Here is a 20,396-nt window from a genome sequence, read left to right as displayed (position 1 = left end):
CCTACTTAGCTTTCAAACCTCCAGTTTCCCCTTGACAGCCTTCATGATGCAATTATCCATTTTCACTGCAAAAAACTGGCATGTTGGAAACACAATATGGAGACATTGTAAAATAAAATGGTTAATACCAAAATAAACAGAGGCTACTGTATAGACTGCATTCATTTCTATATTTAAAAACCTCTTTTTTTAGTTTTTATCTGAGTTTACTGCAGAATATAGGGATCTTGCTGCAGAATTTGAGTCCAGTTTGCTGCAGAGTATATAGGGCTCTAAGAGTCTGATTTCACCTTAAGAGTCTTATGAAATTCTGTTCTGGCTTTCGCTAACTATTTGATCTTTGTTTTGGCAGTCTGGAGAAAGCCATCACGCACAAAGCAGCCATTTCAGGTTTCTCACAGTTTGGGATTGGTCTGTGCAGTTTGAACCCAAAGCACAGGTTTTACTCAACAACCCTGTTTATGCGGAGAAGCCAAAACTAGACAAAAGTCAGCGGAAAACTATACGATTCAAAGTAAGATGTTTGCGCAACTGTATTCAGAAACCATAATTTTTTTTCCACTTTTGTGCAAGTCATTTATACTTGAGGAAAAATATGCTTAAAACTTGGAGCCAAAACTTACACTTTATTTAAGAATTAAAAGCGCACATCAGAATTCAAAGGATTCTGAGGCCTCTTCTTGCACTAGCAAGAAGCAGTTCTATTTGAGCTGCCTCTTACAGCTGCAAATAAATGCAGAAACATTTAGATGGAAGATCTAACCTGGGGCTGCTAGGTATGGATCATTAGTTAGCAAAAGGGTAAGTGTAGTGACAACTTGAATACATATCTTATTGTAGTGCCAAATCATTTATTGCTGATGTCTATTAGACACTTTACTAGACTTGCTTTGCTGTGTTTCATTGAACATCTAATCCAAATGCATAGGTAATTATAAATCTGATGGATTTACTTAATCTGAACTTGATCTGGTAACTAATGGGCCTGTTAGGGCATTAGAGTGTTTTAAAGGTTGTCATAGGCACCCATTTTAGTGGATGGGCAGTTTTTGTTTTTGGGGGGGTTTTTTTACTATGGGGTAGTAAAAATTCCAATAAAAATATACCTGTTATGGTATATTTTATGTTATGGCATTGCCTGGTGTCTTGTCTAACTAGAAGTTTTCATTGTAAATTTCCTGGGGCTGGGATGGGACTACATGTTCTGTTCTGTACTAAGAACGCTAACTGCTCAACAAATAACTTTGATGTATATCTGGACAGCTACAACATTATGCTGAGAAACTCAGATCTGGAGGCTGAAACAGTGTGAAAATATAAACTGGGTGAATACTGATAAGTTTTCTTTAGTGTGCCTGGGCTGCTTGAAATTAGTGCTTTACTAGAGTTATGTTTTATCACTGTTAGTCTCCACAGCTCTAAAAGGGCTTTTAAAATATGCCTCTTATTTTGCTGGGGAAAAAAAAGAAACTTCATGCCCAGTTACTGTAATTGGAGAACAAATAAGATTGAATTTCAGTACAAGGCAACAAAACTTGTAAAGTACTTAGTCTTATGAAACCACACTGACATAAACAGGGGCTTTTTTTCCTTTGACTTGGTGTATTGGCTTCCTCAGTAGTTAATATACTGCAACATTGACTATAGACACACCAGACAAATGGATGGATTAAATAATGAGGGGTTAAATAATAAACCAGTATGACTTTGTTTACTTGTAGGTTTCTTAGTAGTTCAACATTATTTGAATATAACTTTTGTATAACTTGGCACATTTCAAATGTTGGCGTCAATTTAAAATATGGTTGCAGAGCAGTTTACCTTAATGCAGTTATTAAATTATTTTCTTTTTTTTAAAGCATCAACGACAGCTTTCTTTGCCACTGACACAAAGTAAATCGTCTCCAAAAAGAGGATTTTTCAGGGAGGAAACTGATCACTTTATTAAAAACATTCTGGGCAAAAGAATTAGCAAGCTGATAAATTCTTCAGATGAGCTTCATAATAACTTTACAGAATTCTATGATAGCTGGCACTGTAAACCTGTTGATTTTCATGGACTTCTGCTGCCTCACATTGAAGGACCAGGAATTAAAGTTTGGGCACAGCGATATTTACGATGGATTCCTGAAGCACAGCTTCTTGGTGGTGGTACAGTTGCCACTGCAACTAAAATCTTGGATGTGATGGAGGAAGTGCAGAGCTTGCAAAAAAAAATGGATGAAAACCATAGTCAAACAGTCTCTCAAGGCAGGGAAGTTCTTCCGGTGCTGAGAAATTCTGCCCGTTTGTCATCCTTGTTTCCATTTGCTTTGCTTCAGAGACATTCTCTCAAGCCAGTTCTGCCCACCAGCACCTGGAAAGACTTAGAAGATGAGGAAGACTTGGCCAAGAGAGATGATGAGTTTGTTGATCTAAGTGATGTGATTTGACATGGCTTGAACTGTAGAAATGAAAGTATTGGCACAAATTTCAGTGCGAGTTTGTACATGTTAAACTTTAGGTTTAAATGTTATGCTGTATCCAAATGGAGGAACTCCTTCCCTTCAAGTGTCTGCATCTGGTTTCAGCCAGCATGTTAAAATCCTAACCTAGATCTTCACAGAAAGAATCAGCTATGGTAATTAATAGTTTTATATAATTGGAGGAAAGACAGTGATACACTTCCATTTTCAGTCTAGCTTGTTTACTGCAAGCAGACTTTACATTTCAGGGTTCAGGAGAGACACCGCTCTATTGTGAAATGGCTGTACTGTAGTATATGTCAAGAAAAAAATGAATATAAAACGGCTATACAGTCATAAGGAATTAACTTAGTGCAAAATAGCTTGATATAGCTTGTCCTTGATATCAGCCTCTTTGCATAACTACAAAGATGGTTACACCATTATTGGAAGTAGTTGGTTAAACTGTTTTTGCTTAATCTTTCTCCACAAGTGAAAGAGTACTTTTGGGAACAGGTGGAGAATTGTAAATACTCTTATACAAACAAATATAATCCTTCATTCTTTGAAGCTGAGAAAATAACACCCATAGTAGCCAGGGTTTATGCCTCTATACTATTACATCATGAATTGAAATTGTGAATTGGCCATCCTCTTCCATCCTGATCAATCATTCCTTCTTGGCCTACAGAATTTCACTTTCTATGTGGTATTGTAGTGGGCAGTTTGGCTGTTTTCAGCCTTGGTATGTGCTTAGCTTAAAGACCGTTCAATTGCAAGGGCTCTTCACAACACAAGACTTACTCCTCATGCCCGTCATGCAATACAGTCCTGCTGTCTTGATATAGTAAATCCTAGATGTTTGCTGCTAATTATAGGTAATGGTCAGATTGAAAGACTTAATTCACTGAAGCATCTCCTCTTAAAGGGAGTAGGACTTTCATGCTAGTCTCCCAGCTTGACGCTGATTGCCTTCAAGGCTTTTTGTAGCTTGCACTGAGACTCTGGGACTTCTCTGCTAATAGAGAAAAATAGTTTTATACCCCTACAATAAAGCTGGATTTATAGTCCATTGCCACTTGTTTTATGAATTTGTGGCATACATTAATTATGAATGTGGCCTTCATGTAAAAACTGAGGATTAGAATCCGGTTGCTGGATGTCATAACAGTACCTCAATGATAAAAGCCATATAAGAGATGTCTGTCATAAACCTTTCATTCTACTGTGTATATACGCAATGTTTTTTTATGCAGATAATTGTACTTTGTAAAATCAAGTTTTTACTCTTTATGAAATATCATATCTTTGGTCATTTTGCACCCTTAAATCCAGAAAAGAGTCCACAAGACAGAAGTAAATCATAAAAGCCTTTACTTTGGTGAAAGGGTTAATACTGAATGTTAGGTGTTAGGAAACTTGCATCTAAGATTGATCAGCTGAAAGAGCATGATCAGGAATGTTAAACTGGGTTGCTAAAGAGACAAACTTTGCACTGAATTATATTGCTTATGGACAGCAGATCTTGTCTGTTCCCTTGCTTCCCTGTAACTGTTATGAACCAAGATTGGTCTGCTAAAATGGGATACACTGATCAGGGGAAAGATGATGGATTGATGTAGCTGGATGCCAAACTGAAGCTTCTCAAGTCTTGATTGCCTTAAGTCTTAATAGTGCAGACAGTATTTAAGCTTGCAATATTTTATTTTTAAAATACACTAGCACTACACTTATTTTCATAATGCATATGAGCCTTCTTAAAACTAGCACCTGCCAGAATTGGCTGTCTTGCACTCATGTCTTTCAAACTATAGATTTAATTTTTTTAATTACTGTAATCCAAAATCAAGAGTCTCTATGTATGCAGTAATTCCTCTACAAAGTAGTACAATTTATGCATTTTATGGGCAACGGTTCTCTTTTATTCTGAAATTATTACTTGGACTTCAGAGTTTTAAAACACTGCCATTGGAAACTTTAATTTTTGTCATATAGAAAGATTCCATTTGTGCTTTTGATAGTCAAACTATTCAACTGTTATAACATGTTCAGTCATGAAAATTATGTATTTATGTAGGAAAATGGATGTCCTATCTTTATATAGAAAATTCTCAAATGGGTTTGTATAGAGATTTTATGTGCAGGATGGAACATGGGAACACTTCTCTGTTGTATACGTAGAGTGAATGCCTTTGTTATGAGTTCTGTTTTCTGTACTGTGGAATTGGAAATGTACTTAACTTTACTGACTTCTGGTTTTCTGTTTATACCTCCAAGTTTTTACACTGAATTTAAGCTACAGAAGCTTTAATAGTTTTGTATTTTTAAAATCTTCCTATTTCCCTTAAATAGGCTGTTTAGAGAATCTATTGTCAATAAAATGTACTGACTTCTCTTCAAATGAAATAGTTCAATATATATTGTGCTGAATACACACCAAGAAATTATTTTAAGCAGAGTTAAATAGTCTGACCAGTTTTTCTGTATTGATACAAGAGGTGATTGTAGTGGTTAAGTGTACTGTGCTTTTAAAGGCGTCGTATGTTTGCTAAAAATGGAAGAATGAAGCTAGTGTAGAACAATGCTTGTGGCTCTTAATTCTGCTTTGCCTATAGTGTACGTGGTCTGTCACTTTAAATTTTGGGTCAAGAAGGAGCTGCACAATGAGTGACATCAGAACAGCACAGGAGTATCTCTTTAAAGGGCAAAAACTTCCTTTCCCCAAAGGGAAAACATTAGGCTTTTGTGTTGTGCTGCTTTATGATGTACGTAGGTGACCTGCAAGCATTTAAAAAAAATTTGTTTTTATATTAGAAACTCAGCTCAGGCCTTGTCGGCCCTACAAGCCTTTGACTAAATCACTTGTGAAATTGACCTGAAGAGTCGGGGTGAAAGCAGAGCAATTCTGAGGGAAAGCTTATTTTTAGTTGCTGCTTTAAAACACCTGTTTCCTTAAACATTTAAATAAATTATTTCAAAGATTTGACACCCTGCCTTCTTAGGTAACACCGAACTTGGACCTATTGATTTTTTTTTGTAAGCAAAAAATAAGCGTCCAAAACTTAAAACCTTTCAGGATGTCTTTCTTCATCATGAACTGCACAAAACAAAGAACCCCTTGCCCCAAATTTTAAAAATCTTCTGGGGATACCTTTCAATCACCGCTCTAGGATGTATTTTCTCTATTAGTTATAGTGACATAGTTTTGTGCCCCAAACCTTATCAGACTTTAGGAGAGAGTCCAGTGTCTACTTTCAGTTCTCGGTAGAGTTGCATGTTAACTGCCTGTAGCATTTCATGACTGTACACCACATTCTGGTCAGAGGTGTGCCTTCTTCTCCATCCCACAACTTATAAGGATCTGTAACCTTTGGCCATTTATGACTGTACCAATTCCATAAACACAAACGGGAACACCATCTATATAGAATAAGTGTTCAACCTTTCATGTGTGAAATGTGGGGCTATCAAAAGATTTTGTAACAGTGGTTGCAGGCACTTCTTTCTGCATAGCACCAAAATGCTGAAGCCTGAATCAGAAAACCTAAGCATGTAATAAGAATTTGGGTGTTTTTAGCAAGTAAAATGCTTTTATCATTAGGTGTCTCATGATGGCATCAACTTACTTTTTTATTTTCTCCAGTGACTCAAATTGTGTGTAGCTCAGGAGGCTTCCAATGTCATATTTAATATGTTCTGCACAAATAGAGACTTGCAGGCATCTGTCACGAATGTTGTAAATTTCTGTGTACTGGACGGAAAGTACCAGTGAAAGGGAACTAGGTCAGTGTAGATCCCCACACCAGACCAGAGAGAGTTTACTCTTCTTCCTCTTCGCCCTCAAAAAAGGAGGAAACAAAGACCCCACCACTGTAGCAGGAAAACATTGCTGAAAGCAAACAGCAGCATGGGCCAGGAGAGAGGTTTCTGGCCAGAAACAAGAACTGAGGCTTATTTTTAGGTCAGGATGAAAAGCAGACTTCAATCAGCCTAGCAGGTATGATGGATAACATCACTTTAGCTGCTTATAAAAACGATTTATTTAAGCCCCTGCTTTAAGCCAGGGTTTTCCATAATTCTAGCATTCCTTTCCCCCAAGAAAGTGTTCTCTCCTGTCTTACCTGCTAAACTCATAAAGAGAGGAGTCCCTGCTTCGAACAGCTTTGTAGAAAAAAGTTAGGTTATAAAAATTCATAACAATTTGTCTTGCCAGCTCATATTACCCTTCATAAAAAAACCAAACACTATTGAATTGAATATTCAATATTGACCCTGTCCCCCTTTGATTTCCTGTTTGACAAAACACATCTCAGCCTGAGGTAGTTGTCTCCTAACACATCCCCTCTGCCTTTCAGTCTTGTCTTAACGGCTGCATTTATTCCCTGGAAATATATTTTGTTTTGAGATTTTAAAAAAAATGAATATATAATCACATTCTATGGCACCACGAAGCATTTTGTAGCATAACCTATTACTTCAGTCTTTTCCATTAATGTGGTTGTTGCTCCTGTACAAAATATCAGGAAACCGAGCCAGATTTTCAAAAGTGTTCAGCATCCAGCAGCTCTCATTTTGATGCTTCTGGCCAGATTTTCAAAATAGCTCAACACATTAGCTAGATTTTTTGAGAGTTCATTACCTGTTTACTTTAGTGTCTGAATGGGAGCTGAGCTCTTTTGGAAAATCTTCCTCTGACACGTTCACCAAATGAATAGGCAATGCACTTCAGATGCTATGCACTGGATCATGGCAAAGGATGGAGCTTCGGTAAGAGTGCTGCAATGTCACACAGGCATTAAACATGTCAGCTGTCACTCAATTGAAATGCACTAACCGGTTCCATAGCAAAGATTCTGAAGTTTTACTTACTGATTTTCAATTCTCAAAATACTCATTTTATCCTTACAATAAAATAAACTAGGTATTTCCTATAATATTTTACCTGGTTATATGGATTGCAAGAACAGTTAACCAAGTAGCATTACACGAGTTAGTACCAACTTTAGTGCCTTCACTCAGGTGTCCACTGCTCATGGATTTCAGGTTAAAGAGCAATATGAAGTGAAAACCAGACATGTTTGGCTAATTCCAGACAGCCTTTTTTCTGATCTAAGATGACGGGGAAGTTTTCAAAAGCACTTAACTTTCAAATGGAATTTGTGCTCCTAAATCCCTTAAGTGCTCTTGAAAATCTCCCCCTATCTTGGAATAGAAAAAAAGGCCATCTAGAATCAGCCAAACAAGTCTACAGTGTAAAGGGAAAACCAGAATTGTCTGTCTTTTATTTGGGTAAATTTTGGTTTATAATATACGTACACTCCCTCTATACTTTTCATTACCTTTGTATGGCACAAATCAGCATTCTTTCATAGTTACTTTCTTTCAAGCTTAACGAAAACCAGCTCAGACTTGTAAAGATTTCTGAATTGTCATTTTTAATCATCAGGGGACAATCCTATCTGAATTCTACTAATTGATTCTGAAGTCATTATGAAAATTCTAATTAACATGCAGCTAGCTCAAAGCCAGCACTAATCTACAGTCTTGTTCAATTGTAAATTAAAAAAAATTAAATCCTAAAATATTGAATAAATACTTCATTATAGATTAATTATTTAAAGTGGTTCTTGGACTCTCCAACTAACTGCACTGGAAAGGAGCAATGTTCCTTTTTTGTGTTTGTGTTTCTAGCAAGCATTATCGTATGGTATCTATATGCATGAATGTGATGTGGTGGTGGTAAACTTAAAGTATAATGGATGCTCAAATCTATATTACATAATCAAAACATAGGAAACTAAGTGGATATACTTGTTTCAATATGATCTGGCTTCACAAAACAAGATCACGGCTGTCACCTGAATCCTTTGCTCCTTATATGTAGGAATCCAATCCCTTTGCTAGCGACTGCTTCAGCAGTATTTGCCTGCTCCCCATTGAACTTCCCAAGTGGGTTCAGTCTCTTAGGGGACTCTTTCCCAACATGCTTTTCTGGGAGCTGTTTCAGTTTGAAAGAGACCATTTTTCCAGCTGCTCCTCTCTCCTAACTGGTAAGTATTCTTTAATTCTTATATTTCCCCCCTTCTCTTCTTCCTGAGGAGGTGGCCCATCCTCCCAATAGAATATAGCTATTGTGTTGTATAGTCAGGCTATAATAACTCATCCATTCAGTATTCTTTAAATACCGTGTCTCGCTGTTCACTGGAATATCCCAGCTCTGGTATCTATGCTGTAACACTTAAGGAGAACAGAAAATTGTACTGAACAGATACACTGCAATGATGGAGACCTTTCTGTAAATGGAAAATGCTGCAACTGTACAGTTATGGACATGGGCAGACGAATGATCTGTAGATCATCTTGTATCAGTACTTTTTGCTCTATTACTGTCTTCAATGAAGAGCAAATGCAGCTATCGTGTGAAAGAGGGAGCTGGGTTCTATTCTGCCTCATCACAGAACCGTAAATTGTGGTTATGGCAAGGGCTGCCCTGGGAATTTCCTAAGACCTAAGGGACACCACACCTCCTGTCCTTGTTAACTCAGATTTTATCGTAAATAAATGTACACAGCTATAACTGCTTGTACTTAATCTTCCTTGGAAAAATAACAGAATTGGCTTGGGTTGAATTAGCCTGTAAAAGATATTCAGAGCTATTAAACAATAGCAGACTTGGGGGTCTGGCTAGTTTGTTAAATGACTGATTCTAGCCCCTGATTTTTTGGTAGATATTTATGAGCACATTAGTGTTTTCTAAGATGGTGACTTTCCCTGTGACTCAAATTGCAATTGATTATTACCTGCCAGAGACAGGAATAGCAGACGCTATTTATGTAAATTAAATCCACTATTAAAGAAACATTTAAATAATGTTCTAGTATTAAATAGAGGCCCTGTGTTTAGGTAAGGCCTCTGGTGTTCTGCCGCTGCAAATGGATTCTGGAAATGGCTTAAATGTAATTATGATGGCCACAGAACTCATTCAGTTTGGCAGCAGGAACTGACCCTGCATATAGATGTTCCATAACCTTCATATATTAAGGTAACTATAACATACACAAGGGATACTGGTTATTAAAGTTAATAAACATGTTCCATCTTTAAACTGATAAAGACACCTTTATTCTGAACATTTTCCCTTTCAGATACTGAACACACAATGTGTTACAGGCCAAATCTACCATGAGATGCACATAGGTGGCTCCCACGAAAGTCAATGGGAGTCACAACTGTATATCTAGGTGGAGAAGCTGGCCTTAATCTCTGTGGTTTACACAGAATGCACAATGACAAATACAGTTATGGCTGGACAAATATTTCCATTCCAAGAAGGTCATTTTCAATTGCTTATAACTTCCTCAAATGTTTACCTTTTGAGCTGAAATTTGATACTTTTGGCCTCCGCCTGAGCATGAATTTTTTAAAAGTGAGAAGAAAAATGGACAGCTGTTTTCAATAAAGAATGGGCCGGGAGGGGGAATATAGTTGCCATTACAAAGAGATAGATGTGCCCTTTCACAGCTTTAGTTTTGAAGTGAGAGTTTATAGAAACTTCTAATTTGGCAAGAATTTTAGCCTGGGTTACAGACATGCCTTTTGATGGTCTGGTGAAAAATCCCTTTAGATTTGGCTGAGTTATAAGGGTGTAAAAATGTAGTTCATACATCCACACTGGTTTCTGTTGTATACAATAAACAATTGATCCGCCATTATCATTATGCAGCCATAGGTATGTATGTTGAGTGGAGATTCTCATTCAGTAAGATGATGATATGGCAAATCCCAAAGGGATATACCCTCCTTGCTGATAAAGCATCACCAGGGATCACGCTCTAGCTAGATCCTTTTGGATATTCAGTTTGCCAGTGATGGACGTAATCTTATCACATCACTGAAGATTTTTGGTGACTACATGAGTCCCAGCCATGAATTCCTTGGTAAATATGCAAGATGCTCTCTTAACATGTGTGCATATATGTGGAAAAACAGAATGGAATTTCATTTTTAAAGTATAAGTGCATATGGAATACGATGGTGAGAGTGTGTCTGTTGTTATATAATGAGGCAGGCCACACTCCCTCATGGTCTTCTACAGTACTATACATGTTGGGTGTTTGGGATGAGGGTGAAGGTATCTACCTTAGCGAGGGAATTGATGAATGGAGTTGGGGTATTTAATGGTTTAATAGCTTTCTTATGCTTCTCACCATTTGTGTTAGAGGGACATGGAGTCTAGTACCTTAACTGAAAGTTAACAAAGTATTTCTGTGTGCATGTGTATGTGGAAATAAAGCTAGGGTGAGAACAAAAAGTGAAGAAGTTCACATTATTAAATAGTCACCCTTTGAGGACTGATTCCAACTTTTGAAAATGTTTGACATGCAGAATTTTCTATTTCAACTACTGGCTAAGTAATTAACAAAACCACTATTAGGTCACATTATAAATGGGCATTGTTCTGACTTACCAAACACATTGAGGGAAGTTTCCACATCTGTAGCCCAATTCTATCCTGCAGCTGCCTTAAACCACATTCTTGTTAGGAAAAGTGGTTATGTAAAAACGGCGCATACTTGCTCAACATATATACTCCTGTGTGCATTCAGTGTCTTATCTGCTGATGTTAGAGGCAAAATATGTATTTACTGCTCTTTACTCCTGTCAGCACTGCAGAGGTGAAGACCCATAGATTCTATTCCTTCATGTGCATAATCCACAGAAGTGTTCACTTAAATTGCACAAGTATAGCTGAGGGGACAGTGGCCATGTCTAGAATAGATGGTGTTAGAAAGGTTTAACATGCTGGTAAAAACAATTCAGCACCTAATTTTAACCTAGAATTAACCATAATCGGTGAACACATTTTTTTAAATGTGACTTGTCCCTGTCTACAATATGGTGGTAAGATGTGTTTGACATCACGTTAGCTAAAAGTTGATAGAGATGACAAGTGTTCTGACAGGGTGCACTTGCCAAGAGTTGAGGAGGCCAATCTGAGGATCATGGGATTACACAGAAGTGAGGCTCTGATTTGGCCTGCAGAATCTTCACCACTGGTGCCGATGCACAAAAAGGAACGAGCCCAACTTGACTCTGAAATCCCAGGTTGAGTTTGCAGGAAAACAATCCAGCGGGTATGGAAACGTTGAGAGATGTTAAACATTGAACCTCCTACTGTTGGTTTTAAAGTGACGTCTCAGAGTGGAACCATGTTTTAAGGACAAGGAACACTTTCTTGGCCTTAGCACAGTGGCTGGCCCGCCTCCTACTGTCACCACTGGTACTGACAGATCACATTTCTGTCGTGAAGGCACAGCCTGTTAGCTCTCACCTGAGGTGCACTTTGATGCAGACGGCTAGCAAAAGCTACATGCCTTCTACCTAAAGTTTATTTAGTGGAGATGTGAGAATTATGTACATCAATAGCATAGGATAGCAGCACTGTGACTTTTACTCATTTCTGGAGGAGTTACTGTGCCATAACTAGTTATTTAATATAGTCATTGCTGTCTGTCTCAGCAAAAACATGTAAGCTGGGTTTGGTGCATTAGCAAAATCGCAGTGAGAAGCTGTATACGTTTGGGCATTGTGTGCAAGACCTGAGCAGGACACCTGGCATGGCTGACTCATCCAAATGACATCCTCTATGCTATCTATGGCACTACCATATCTGTCACCGAGCACACAAGGAAATAACTTCACTCTCCAGTTTTTTGGTGTATAAATCACAAGGGTCTAAAATGATGCTCCAGTGCAGGGGGAAATGGTGACAGCTTCATTCTGCCACACAGCTGCCCTCCTCTAATGGGTAATGCCTCCCACCTGGGGTTTTATGAGATGGTCCAATGTTGTTGCCAGATGCTTCAGAACTAAGATCTGGCCACTGGAGTGTCTGCCTCCAGCAGTGGAACAAGTTGTTGGTTCAGGTTCTCCCAACCCGTTTGTTTTATATCTTCATTTTGTATTTGTTTTCACGCTGTAATTACTTCCTCTCAGCTTCTAGCTCCTCCCTCTCTTGAAGTCAGGTATTACTGTAGTACTGAGCCTCTGGTTTCTCTAGTGCAGCATCTCAAGAAGGAGCTCCCTCTGCTCCCCCACTGCAGCAGCTGAGAAGCTGTGCAAGTCTCAAGCCAGGTCCAAGAAATGCTGTAGGAAGGTTTTTCAGGAATCTCAGAAGGTGAGTTTTACTTTGTTGCCAACCCTCGCTTTGCAAGGGTACAAGCTTCAAAGAGGGAGCTATGCCCTGCATCCGCAAGCTGCCCACCCTTGCACTACCAGGGTATGGACAGTGGCACCCTGTCTGTGTATGCAAGACATGCATTGCATGTCCCCCAGGACCTCACGTGCTCAGGAATGTGTGTGTAGAATGCTGCCCTACAGCATGTCTGGGCTGAAGAGAGGCCTCTGTTAAGCTACGTCTTCCCTGCAGAGTTAGCCTGGGCCCTTACCTCATGTCACAGACCTGGCCAAGTCCTAGTCTGGGCAATCACCAGTCTGTGGTAATTGCACCCAATTTTTGGATCCAAGCTAGCTGGGTCTGGGCAGAGTCCAGATACTGAGCAGAGAATTGAAGCTAGGTCTCCCACATCCCAGGTGAGTGCCTTGACCACCAGGCTATTGCCTGAAGTTGGTTGGTCAATTGGTCTTCAATTATTTATACAAAGTGGAATAGCTCCAACAGGAGAGAGTGAGGGACAGAGACTGTCTCGATATCCAGAACAGGGACTTGGACCCAACTGACACTCTAGGCCCTTGCATATTCACTATGGAAGCAAACCTTACAAGACGGGGAGCATGGTTGGAAGACAAATTTCCAAAATCTCAGAGTACACATCCTTTTAGTTCATTCTGACAGCTATATCAGTGGTGTGTCTGAACTGAACAAAACACACACAAAAACAAACTCCACCATCATGGCCATATGGGATCAGATCTGTGATCTTAATAACACCACCTTCCTCGGTGGCATAGAGTCAAGCTTGATGGAGTTAGGTCAACGCAGTTTTAGTTTAGACACTGTTACTTCCATCAACTGTTACTGGTCTCCAGGAGCTGTCCCACAATGCCCTACGGTGACTGCTCTAGTCACTATTGTGAACTCCACTGCCCTAGGGCTGGGTGGACAGGAAGCCACCCCTCCCCTTTAGATCCCTGCAAATTTTCAAAATTCCTTTACGTGGTTGCCCAGCTTGGCGAGCACACCTCACAGCTCTCTGTTGTTGTGTGCAACTGCCCAGGTGACCAGGTGGGCTCCATGCTGCAGATGAGCTCCTGCCTGGAGTACACAGGAGGGATTGGGTCTCCTGGGTCTGTAGGGAGGAGAGGCAGAGCAGGCACAGCTCCAATCCAGCCGTAGAAACCTCAATATCTATGAGCAAAATGTTCAGGGCATGGAGGAGAAGGGCTACAAGAGGGACCAGCTGCAGTGCCGCAGGAAAGCCAAGGAGCTGCGGCAGGCATACCAGAAGGCAAGGGAAGCCAACAATCGTGATGAAGGGCAACAAATGAATAAACAGGAAAAAGTGGGGGGAGTCAAAAGTAGGGAACCTGAAGGGGCACTGAGCAGAGAAACCCAGAGAGTGCCCACTGCTCCTCAAATGTGTTTAGGGAGCCAGCGGATATGGCCCAGAGGAACTCTGCCCAGAAGCATGAATGGAGAGAGGAACGGAAATAGGCCCCACAGTCACAGAGTACCCCCTCAGCCAACATCCTCTCCCTGGTGTTATAGATGGCCACTTTGGCTAGCACGAGCAGAAGGTTGATGAGGAGGTCTCACGACTTTGTGGTGCCATGGATAAAGTGTGCATAGATCAGAAGGTGTGGGGAGAAGTGCAGCCAGAACCTCAGGAGAAGGTTCTGGAGGAACCAGAAAAGGGGCTGCAACCTGGTGCACTCCAGATAGACATGTGTCAGGGTCTCCCTCACATCGCAGAAGGGGCAGGTCTCAGGGAGAGAGGTGAACCGGGCCGGGTATACACCCGTGCTCCTGGCTCCATGAAAGAGTTACAAGCTGATATCCCTGGAGGGCTGTGGAACCAGGTTGGAATAGAGGCGGCCCACCAGGGTTCCTCACCCTTAACAGATGGCAGAAAGTCCCATCCCTTAAAGTCAGGGCGGGACAGAAGGGTGAGGAAAAAGAGAGTATGGAGCACGAACATGTATAGATGTGCCCTTGGTGTAGTTCAGAAACAAACCAACTGCAGGTCTCGCAGCCGGCTCGGGCTATGTGGAGAGAGTGGCCAAGGGTCTCGCGGGATAGGGGCCTGATGGAAAGGGTTAGGGGGTGGGTAGGGAGCACTCTCCCACAGAACCAGTGCAAGGTGAACCTGAAAGACGGGCAGAAAGGGTGCCCTCAGCTCCTGGAGTACGTGCTAGGGGGTTCGAAGGGTGGAGAGCCCCATGTGCCGATCTGGGGATCCATCCAGTCCCTCCGGTCTTAGTCCAGGAGGTCTCCAATTCTGGTGACTCCTGCCAGGATCAACCTCAGGCACCCCGAGGGGGGCTCTGCCACCTGCACACCAAGTTGGGGATTGTGTAGCAGGGGCTCCACGAGGATATGCTGGCTGGTGCTGTGCAGGTGCTGAGCAGGTCTGACACCCACCAGTGTCCTGTTACTTCATTTTGTCACAGAACCCATAACCTCATTCTCAGACAATATTAATAGGTGCATTGGCAATGTTATATTCTTCTGCGAGTGTTTGCTCATGTCCATTCCATTGTAGGTGCGTGCATGCCCTGTGCACAGTTACCAGAAAATTTTTCCTCTTAGCAGATCCTGTAGGCTGGCTTCAGCGCCCCCTGGAGTCCCGCACACATGGCGCCATATATCAGGCGCCGCCGGCCCTGCATCCCCTCAGTTCCTTCTTTCCGCCACTGAGGGTTACTGGAGCTGTGTTCTTGCTTGCTTCGGGGACTGTGTTTGGTTTTCACTTAAGTACTTGTTAAGTAGTTGTTTAGATAGTTGTTAGCTATTGTTGTAGTAGTAGATAAGGTAGTCTAATTAGGGACCTCCATCCTGCGTTGGGGTATGCCCCGATCTCCAGGCTTCAAGCCTTGTAAATCCTGCAGGAAGGCCTTCCTGATTAGCAACCCCCACAAAGACTGTTTGAAATGTCTTGGGGAGTCTCACAGAAAGGACAAATGCCACATCTGCAAGGCGTTCAGACCGAGGACTCAAAAGGACAGAGATATCCATCTGAAGGCCTTGTTAATGGAGGCAGCCCTGAGACCAGCATCAGAGTCATCCCACTCTCTTTCAGCACCGAGCACTGGGTTGGTGCAGAGTGCTCCTCCGGCACCAGCTCCATGCAGCACCGGGCTTCCTCTTCACCACACAAGAAGCAGCTCAGGAAACTGTGTCCAGCAGAAGACCAAGGACGCGGGGTCAAGCTCTGGGGCAGCTCAGAGCCAGTGTGCCAAGCAACCCCTGCAAGGGCAGGTTTTGTCCAGGGCGGTGAGCCCCTCCACAGAGCGCCCCCCGATTCTGGAGAGCAGAAGGGGACCGCTACACCTCGTGGTGCCGTCGATGCCAGAGGCGTTTCAGGCAGCAGTCGACCTGTTGGACCTGGCCATTCCTCGCACCCCATTGGCCCGTATAGAAAGGGCGAGGGGTAAGGTGCCGGCATCAAGGGGAAAACCTCCAATGGGTCCCCCCCCAGTGGCTACACGCTTTCCCAGACCCCCGACGCACTTCTCCATGAAACAGGTCACCATGGCGGAGCTTGATCCCACCAAGAGGCTGATCCCCTGGGGTGCGTTCCCCAGCACCGAGGCGGTCTCTGGGGACAGAGCATTGGTACTGGAGAAGCCCAGTCAACAGCGTCACTCACAATTACTGGTGCCGAGGACAGCGGCATCGACCAGTCGCCTCAGGTCCCACTTGGTATCCAGCAGACACTCCCCGTCTGGAGCCTAGCACCACTCTCAGTCATCAGCATTGATGAGTTCACCTGCACGAATGTGGTGCAGAACCCGGTTGCTGGCATTGCAGCGCTTGCCCAGGGAGGAGTCCCGCCGACTGCGGTCTTCAGTACTGAGAGGGTCCTGGTTGCCCGGACACCACTCCCATTCCTCCTCTTACTGCGGGCACTCCTCCTCACCGAGTTGGTCCAGGCAGCAATGCCTCCAGTCACTGGACTCGTACGCCTCGTCCCCAAGACAGTCAAGGGAGCACCAGGATAGGAAACAGTACCCTCAGTACCGTGAGACGGTCGAGCTCAGTGCAATGCTGGTCATTGGCAGGAAGGCCCAGTGATTCCAGAGGGAGAAAGGACCTACCGGCTCCCTCCACCCAGCCTCTTCAATGGCCTCAGGTTCAATGGCCACCCCAATGGCAGCACTGAAACCCCCGTGGATTACAGGCATCCTCGGACCCTACTACCTTGTCTCTTTAGGGAAGCATTCAGAGGCCCCTGCATCACTGGTCAAGGCCCATGACTGAGAGTCAGGGGAGGAGTTGGACCCCATGGAAGATACATCTGCGGGGACTCCCGCACACTCAGCAGAAGTGCTGGCCCTTCTGGCACTGGGTTAGCCATCCTCTTCCTCCCCAGACGAGGCACTGGTGGCAGGCCCATTGGCCCTCCTGGATGATTTCCGGGCACACCAGGAGCTCCTAAAAAGAGTGGCCTCCAACCTCAGACTAGAAACTGAGGCGCTGCAGGAGCAGACGGACAACCTGTTTAATGTAGTGGCAGTGGTGGTGCCGACCCGGATCGCCTTGCCGGTGCATGAAGGGGTCCTGAAGTTGGCCAAGAGTGTCTGGCAAACGCCATCCTCCCTGTTCCCGACCTTGAAGAGGGCGGAGAAAAAATATTACTTTCCCGTGAAAGGGTTTGAATACTTGTTCACCCACCCTGTGCCGAGCTCCTTCGTAGTGGCGGCAACAAATGAAAGGGACAGGCAGGGACAACCTGGCTCAACCCCCAAAAACAAGAATAGCAAAAAACTGGACTTGTTTAGAAGAAAAAATTATTCTACTGCCAGCTTCCCATTCCATGTCGCCAATCAATAGGCATTGTTAGGGAGGTTTAACTATAACTTGTGGGACTCCCTCAAGAGTTTCGGGGAGGCCATACCTCCGGATCAGACCCAAGACTTCTCCACGGTTTTGAAGGAGGGCAGGACAGTGGCCAGAGCAGCCTTACAGGCTGCCTCAGATGCAGCCAATTCAGTGGCAAGGGCAATGAGCTCGGGGATCTCCATGCACCGTTGATCGTGGCTCCAGTCATCCAGTCTCTTCCAGGAGGTGCAGCAGTCCATACAGAACCTACCGTTCGATGGAGCCGCACTCTTCTCAGAGCAGACAGATGTGAAGCTCCATGGGCTTAAGGACTCACGGGCAACTCTGTGCTTGTTGGATCTGTACACGCCGCAAGCTTCCAGGAGGCAGTTTCGGCCCCAGCAGAGCCAGCAGCAGCAGCAGCCCGGGTTCCTGGTATAGCACTTCAGGACCTACAGAAGGAGAGAGAGAGAGAGGAACATTAGGCGGCACAGATAGGGCCCACCTTCTTCTTTGACCATGCAGCCGCCTACCTCCTGATACTCAGGCAGTCAGCATCACTCATTTTGATGGTGCGCACGAGGACAGCACTCCAGCCTCGCACCTGGATCCTGCATCCCCACCTTTCCTAAACCATCTCGCTCCTTTCCTCCTGGCCTAGGTCCATATAACATCAGACCGTGGGTCCTGGGCACCAATGGAACGGCTATACTCTACAATTTTCCTCTCCTCCTCCCTGCACCTTCCCATCCCCGACCCTCTTCAGGGACCCTTGTCATGAGCAACTCCTCTTACAAAGGTGCATAATCTTCTCATAGTGGGAGCTGTAGAGGAGGTCCCACTGGACATGAGAGGGCGAGGTTTCTACTCTTGATACTTCCTCATCCCGAAGGCCAAAGGGAGCCTCAGACCCATCCTGGACCTGCGGGGCCTAAACAGGTACATCAGAAGGCAAAAATTCCACATGGTTTCCCTGGCTTCTATTATTTCCTCCCTGGATCCAGGAGACTGGTTTGCTCCTCTTGATTTGAAGGACGCATATTTTTACATATTGATCTTTCTGGGTCACAGAAGATTCCTCAGGTTTGTGGTGGGGGTTCCCACTGCCAGTTCACAGCCCTCCTGTTTGGCCTATCGTCAGCCCCAACGGTGTTCACAAAGTGCATGGAGGTGGTGGCTGCGTATCTCAGGCATCGAGGGGTACAGACCTACCCATATCTGAATGATTGGTTAATCAGAGGCAGTTTGAGGGCTCAGGACCAAGCCAGTCTGGATCTCGTGCGAGCCACCTGTCACAGGCTGGGCCTGCTAGTAAACGAGCAGAAGTCTACTCTGCTGCCTGTACAAAGATAGAATTTATCAGGGCAGTCCTTGACTCCATGCAGGCCACCAGAGCATTCCTGCTGCAGGCCCAGTTCGAGGCCATGTCTGGCCTGATCAGGAACCTCTGAGCCTTCCCCCTTACAATGACATGAGTCTGTCTGTAGCTACTGGGCCACGTGGCAGCGTGCACCTACGTGATCCGCAACGCCCTCCTGAAGCTCAGACCACTTCAGCTATGGCTGGCCTCAGCTTATGCCCTGAGCAGGCACCCCATGGACTGGGTTGTCACAATGCCCCCACAGGTCCTGGCCTCCCTAGAATGGTGGTTAGACCCTTGGATGGTGATGGAGGGGATGTCCTTTGCACACAAGGGCCCCTCAATAACTCTGGTGTCAAATGCTTTGGATTTGGGGTCTGGGACGTACATCAGCTCAGGTCACAGTACCCAGGGGACCTGGTCGGAAGATGACCAGGGGTTTCACATAAACTTCAGAGAGCTTTGAGCGATCTGTCTAGCATGCGTGGTGTTCCTCCCCTTTTTGAAGGGCAAGGTGATTCAGATCCTGATGGACAACAGCACTGCAATGTACTATATCAGCAGCATTCCTCAGCCCTCTGTCTGGAGGCGGTTGGTCTGTGGGATATGGCGATAGGCCACGATTGTCACCAGGTGGCTTCTCACCTCCCTGGTATCAGGAATGTCATGGCAGACCAGCTCAGCAGGTCCTTTGTACCATCTCATGAGTGGTCTCTCTACCCATTAGTTGCCGATATGATCTTCCAGAGGTGGGGGTTTCCCCAAGTGGATCTCTTTGCCTCCAAGGCCAACAAGAAGTGCAGCCTGTTCTGCTCCTTTTGGGGGCGGGATGAGGGAGCCATGTCAGACGCCTTCCTCATTCCCTGGTCGGGGGGTGGGGAGGGGGCGGGTCTGTTGTACACCTTCCACCCATTCCATTAATACACAAGGTCCTGTTAAAGATCAAGAAAGACAAGACGAGGGTCATACTTATTGCACCCGTGTGGCCCAGGCAGCACTGGTTCACAATGCTCCTGGAGCTGTCCGTTACCCCCTCCCCTGGAGCTACCAAGGTGGTTCGACCTGCTTTCCCAGGTACACGGGCGCCTCCTGCATCTGGACCTGGAGTCCCACTACCTGGTATGGAGGCTGAATGACTGAGCTTAGAGGAATGAGCTTACTCGTCATAGGTGCAATCCATGCTAATGAGTAGCAAGAAGCCCTCCACAAGGTCATCATATTTGGCCAAGTGGAAGAGGTTCACTTGCTGGGCCGCAGCACAGCAGATTATGCCTCACCAGGCACCAATCCAGGTGGTCCTGGACTACCTGTTGTGCCTCAAGCTCCAGGGTCTAGCTACTGCTTCGCTAAAAGTGCATCTGGCGGCTATCTCAGCCTTCTACCCCCCCGATTCACGGAAGATCAGCTTTTTCTCACGCCATGGCGGTGGGGTTTCTGAAGGGCATAGAAAAGTCTACCCAGAGGTCAGGGATCCCGTACCCCCCTGGGACCTGAATTTGGTCCTTTCTAGACTCAGGGGCTCCATTCGAGCCTATGGCCACTTGGCCATTTCTGCTACTGTCATGAAAGGTGGCCTTCCTAGTAGCCATCA

At 44.3% G+C, this 20,396-nt stretch overlaps 1 protein-coding gene across 2 annotated transcripts in view; it reads left to right on the top strand.

The window, feature by feature from the left end:
• Window positions 1-4,902, top strand: part of MTMR12 (myotubularin related protein 12) — a 52,533-nt gene extending 47,631 nt beyond the window's left edge. Inside the window, exons 15-16 of one of the 2 annotated variants that reach the window (XM_067545477.1) lie at window positions 353-514; window positions 1,860-4,902. In XM_067545477.1, coding sequence (XP_067401578.1) covers window positions 353-514; window positions 1,860-2,432 — 735 coding nt within the window. In that variant the 3' untranslated portion in view covers window positions 2,433-4,902. The remainder of the gene's footprint in view (window positions 1-352; window positions 515-1,859) is intronic. The other variant, XM_067545478.1, reaches the window with a different exon arrangement.
• Window positions 4,903-20,396: the final 15,494 nt, after the last annotated feature.

This window comes from Emydura macquarii, unplaced genomic scaffold, assembly GCF_026122565.2.
Source record: "Emydura macquarii macquarii isolate MOO-44397 ecotype Brisbane River unplaced genomic scaffold, CSIRO-AGI_Emac_v2 contig_1045, whole genome shotgun sequence".
NCBI classification, from domain to species: domain Eukaryota; kingdom Metazoa; phylum Chordata; order Testudines; family Chelidae; genus Emydura; species Emydura macquarii.
This window is presented reverse-complemented; position numbering and strand designations above follow the sequence as displayed.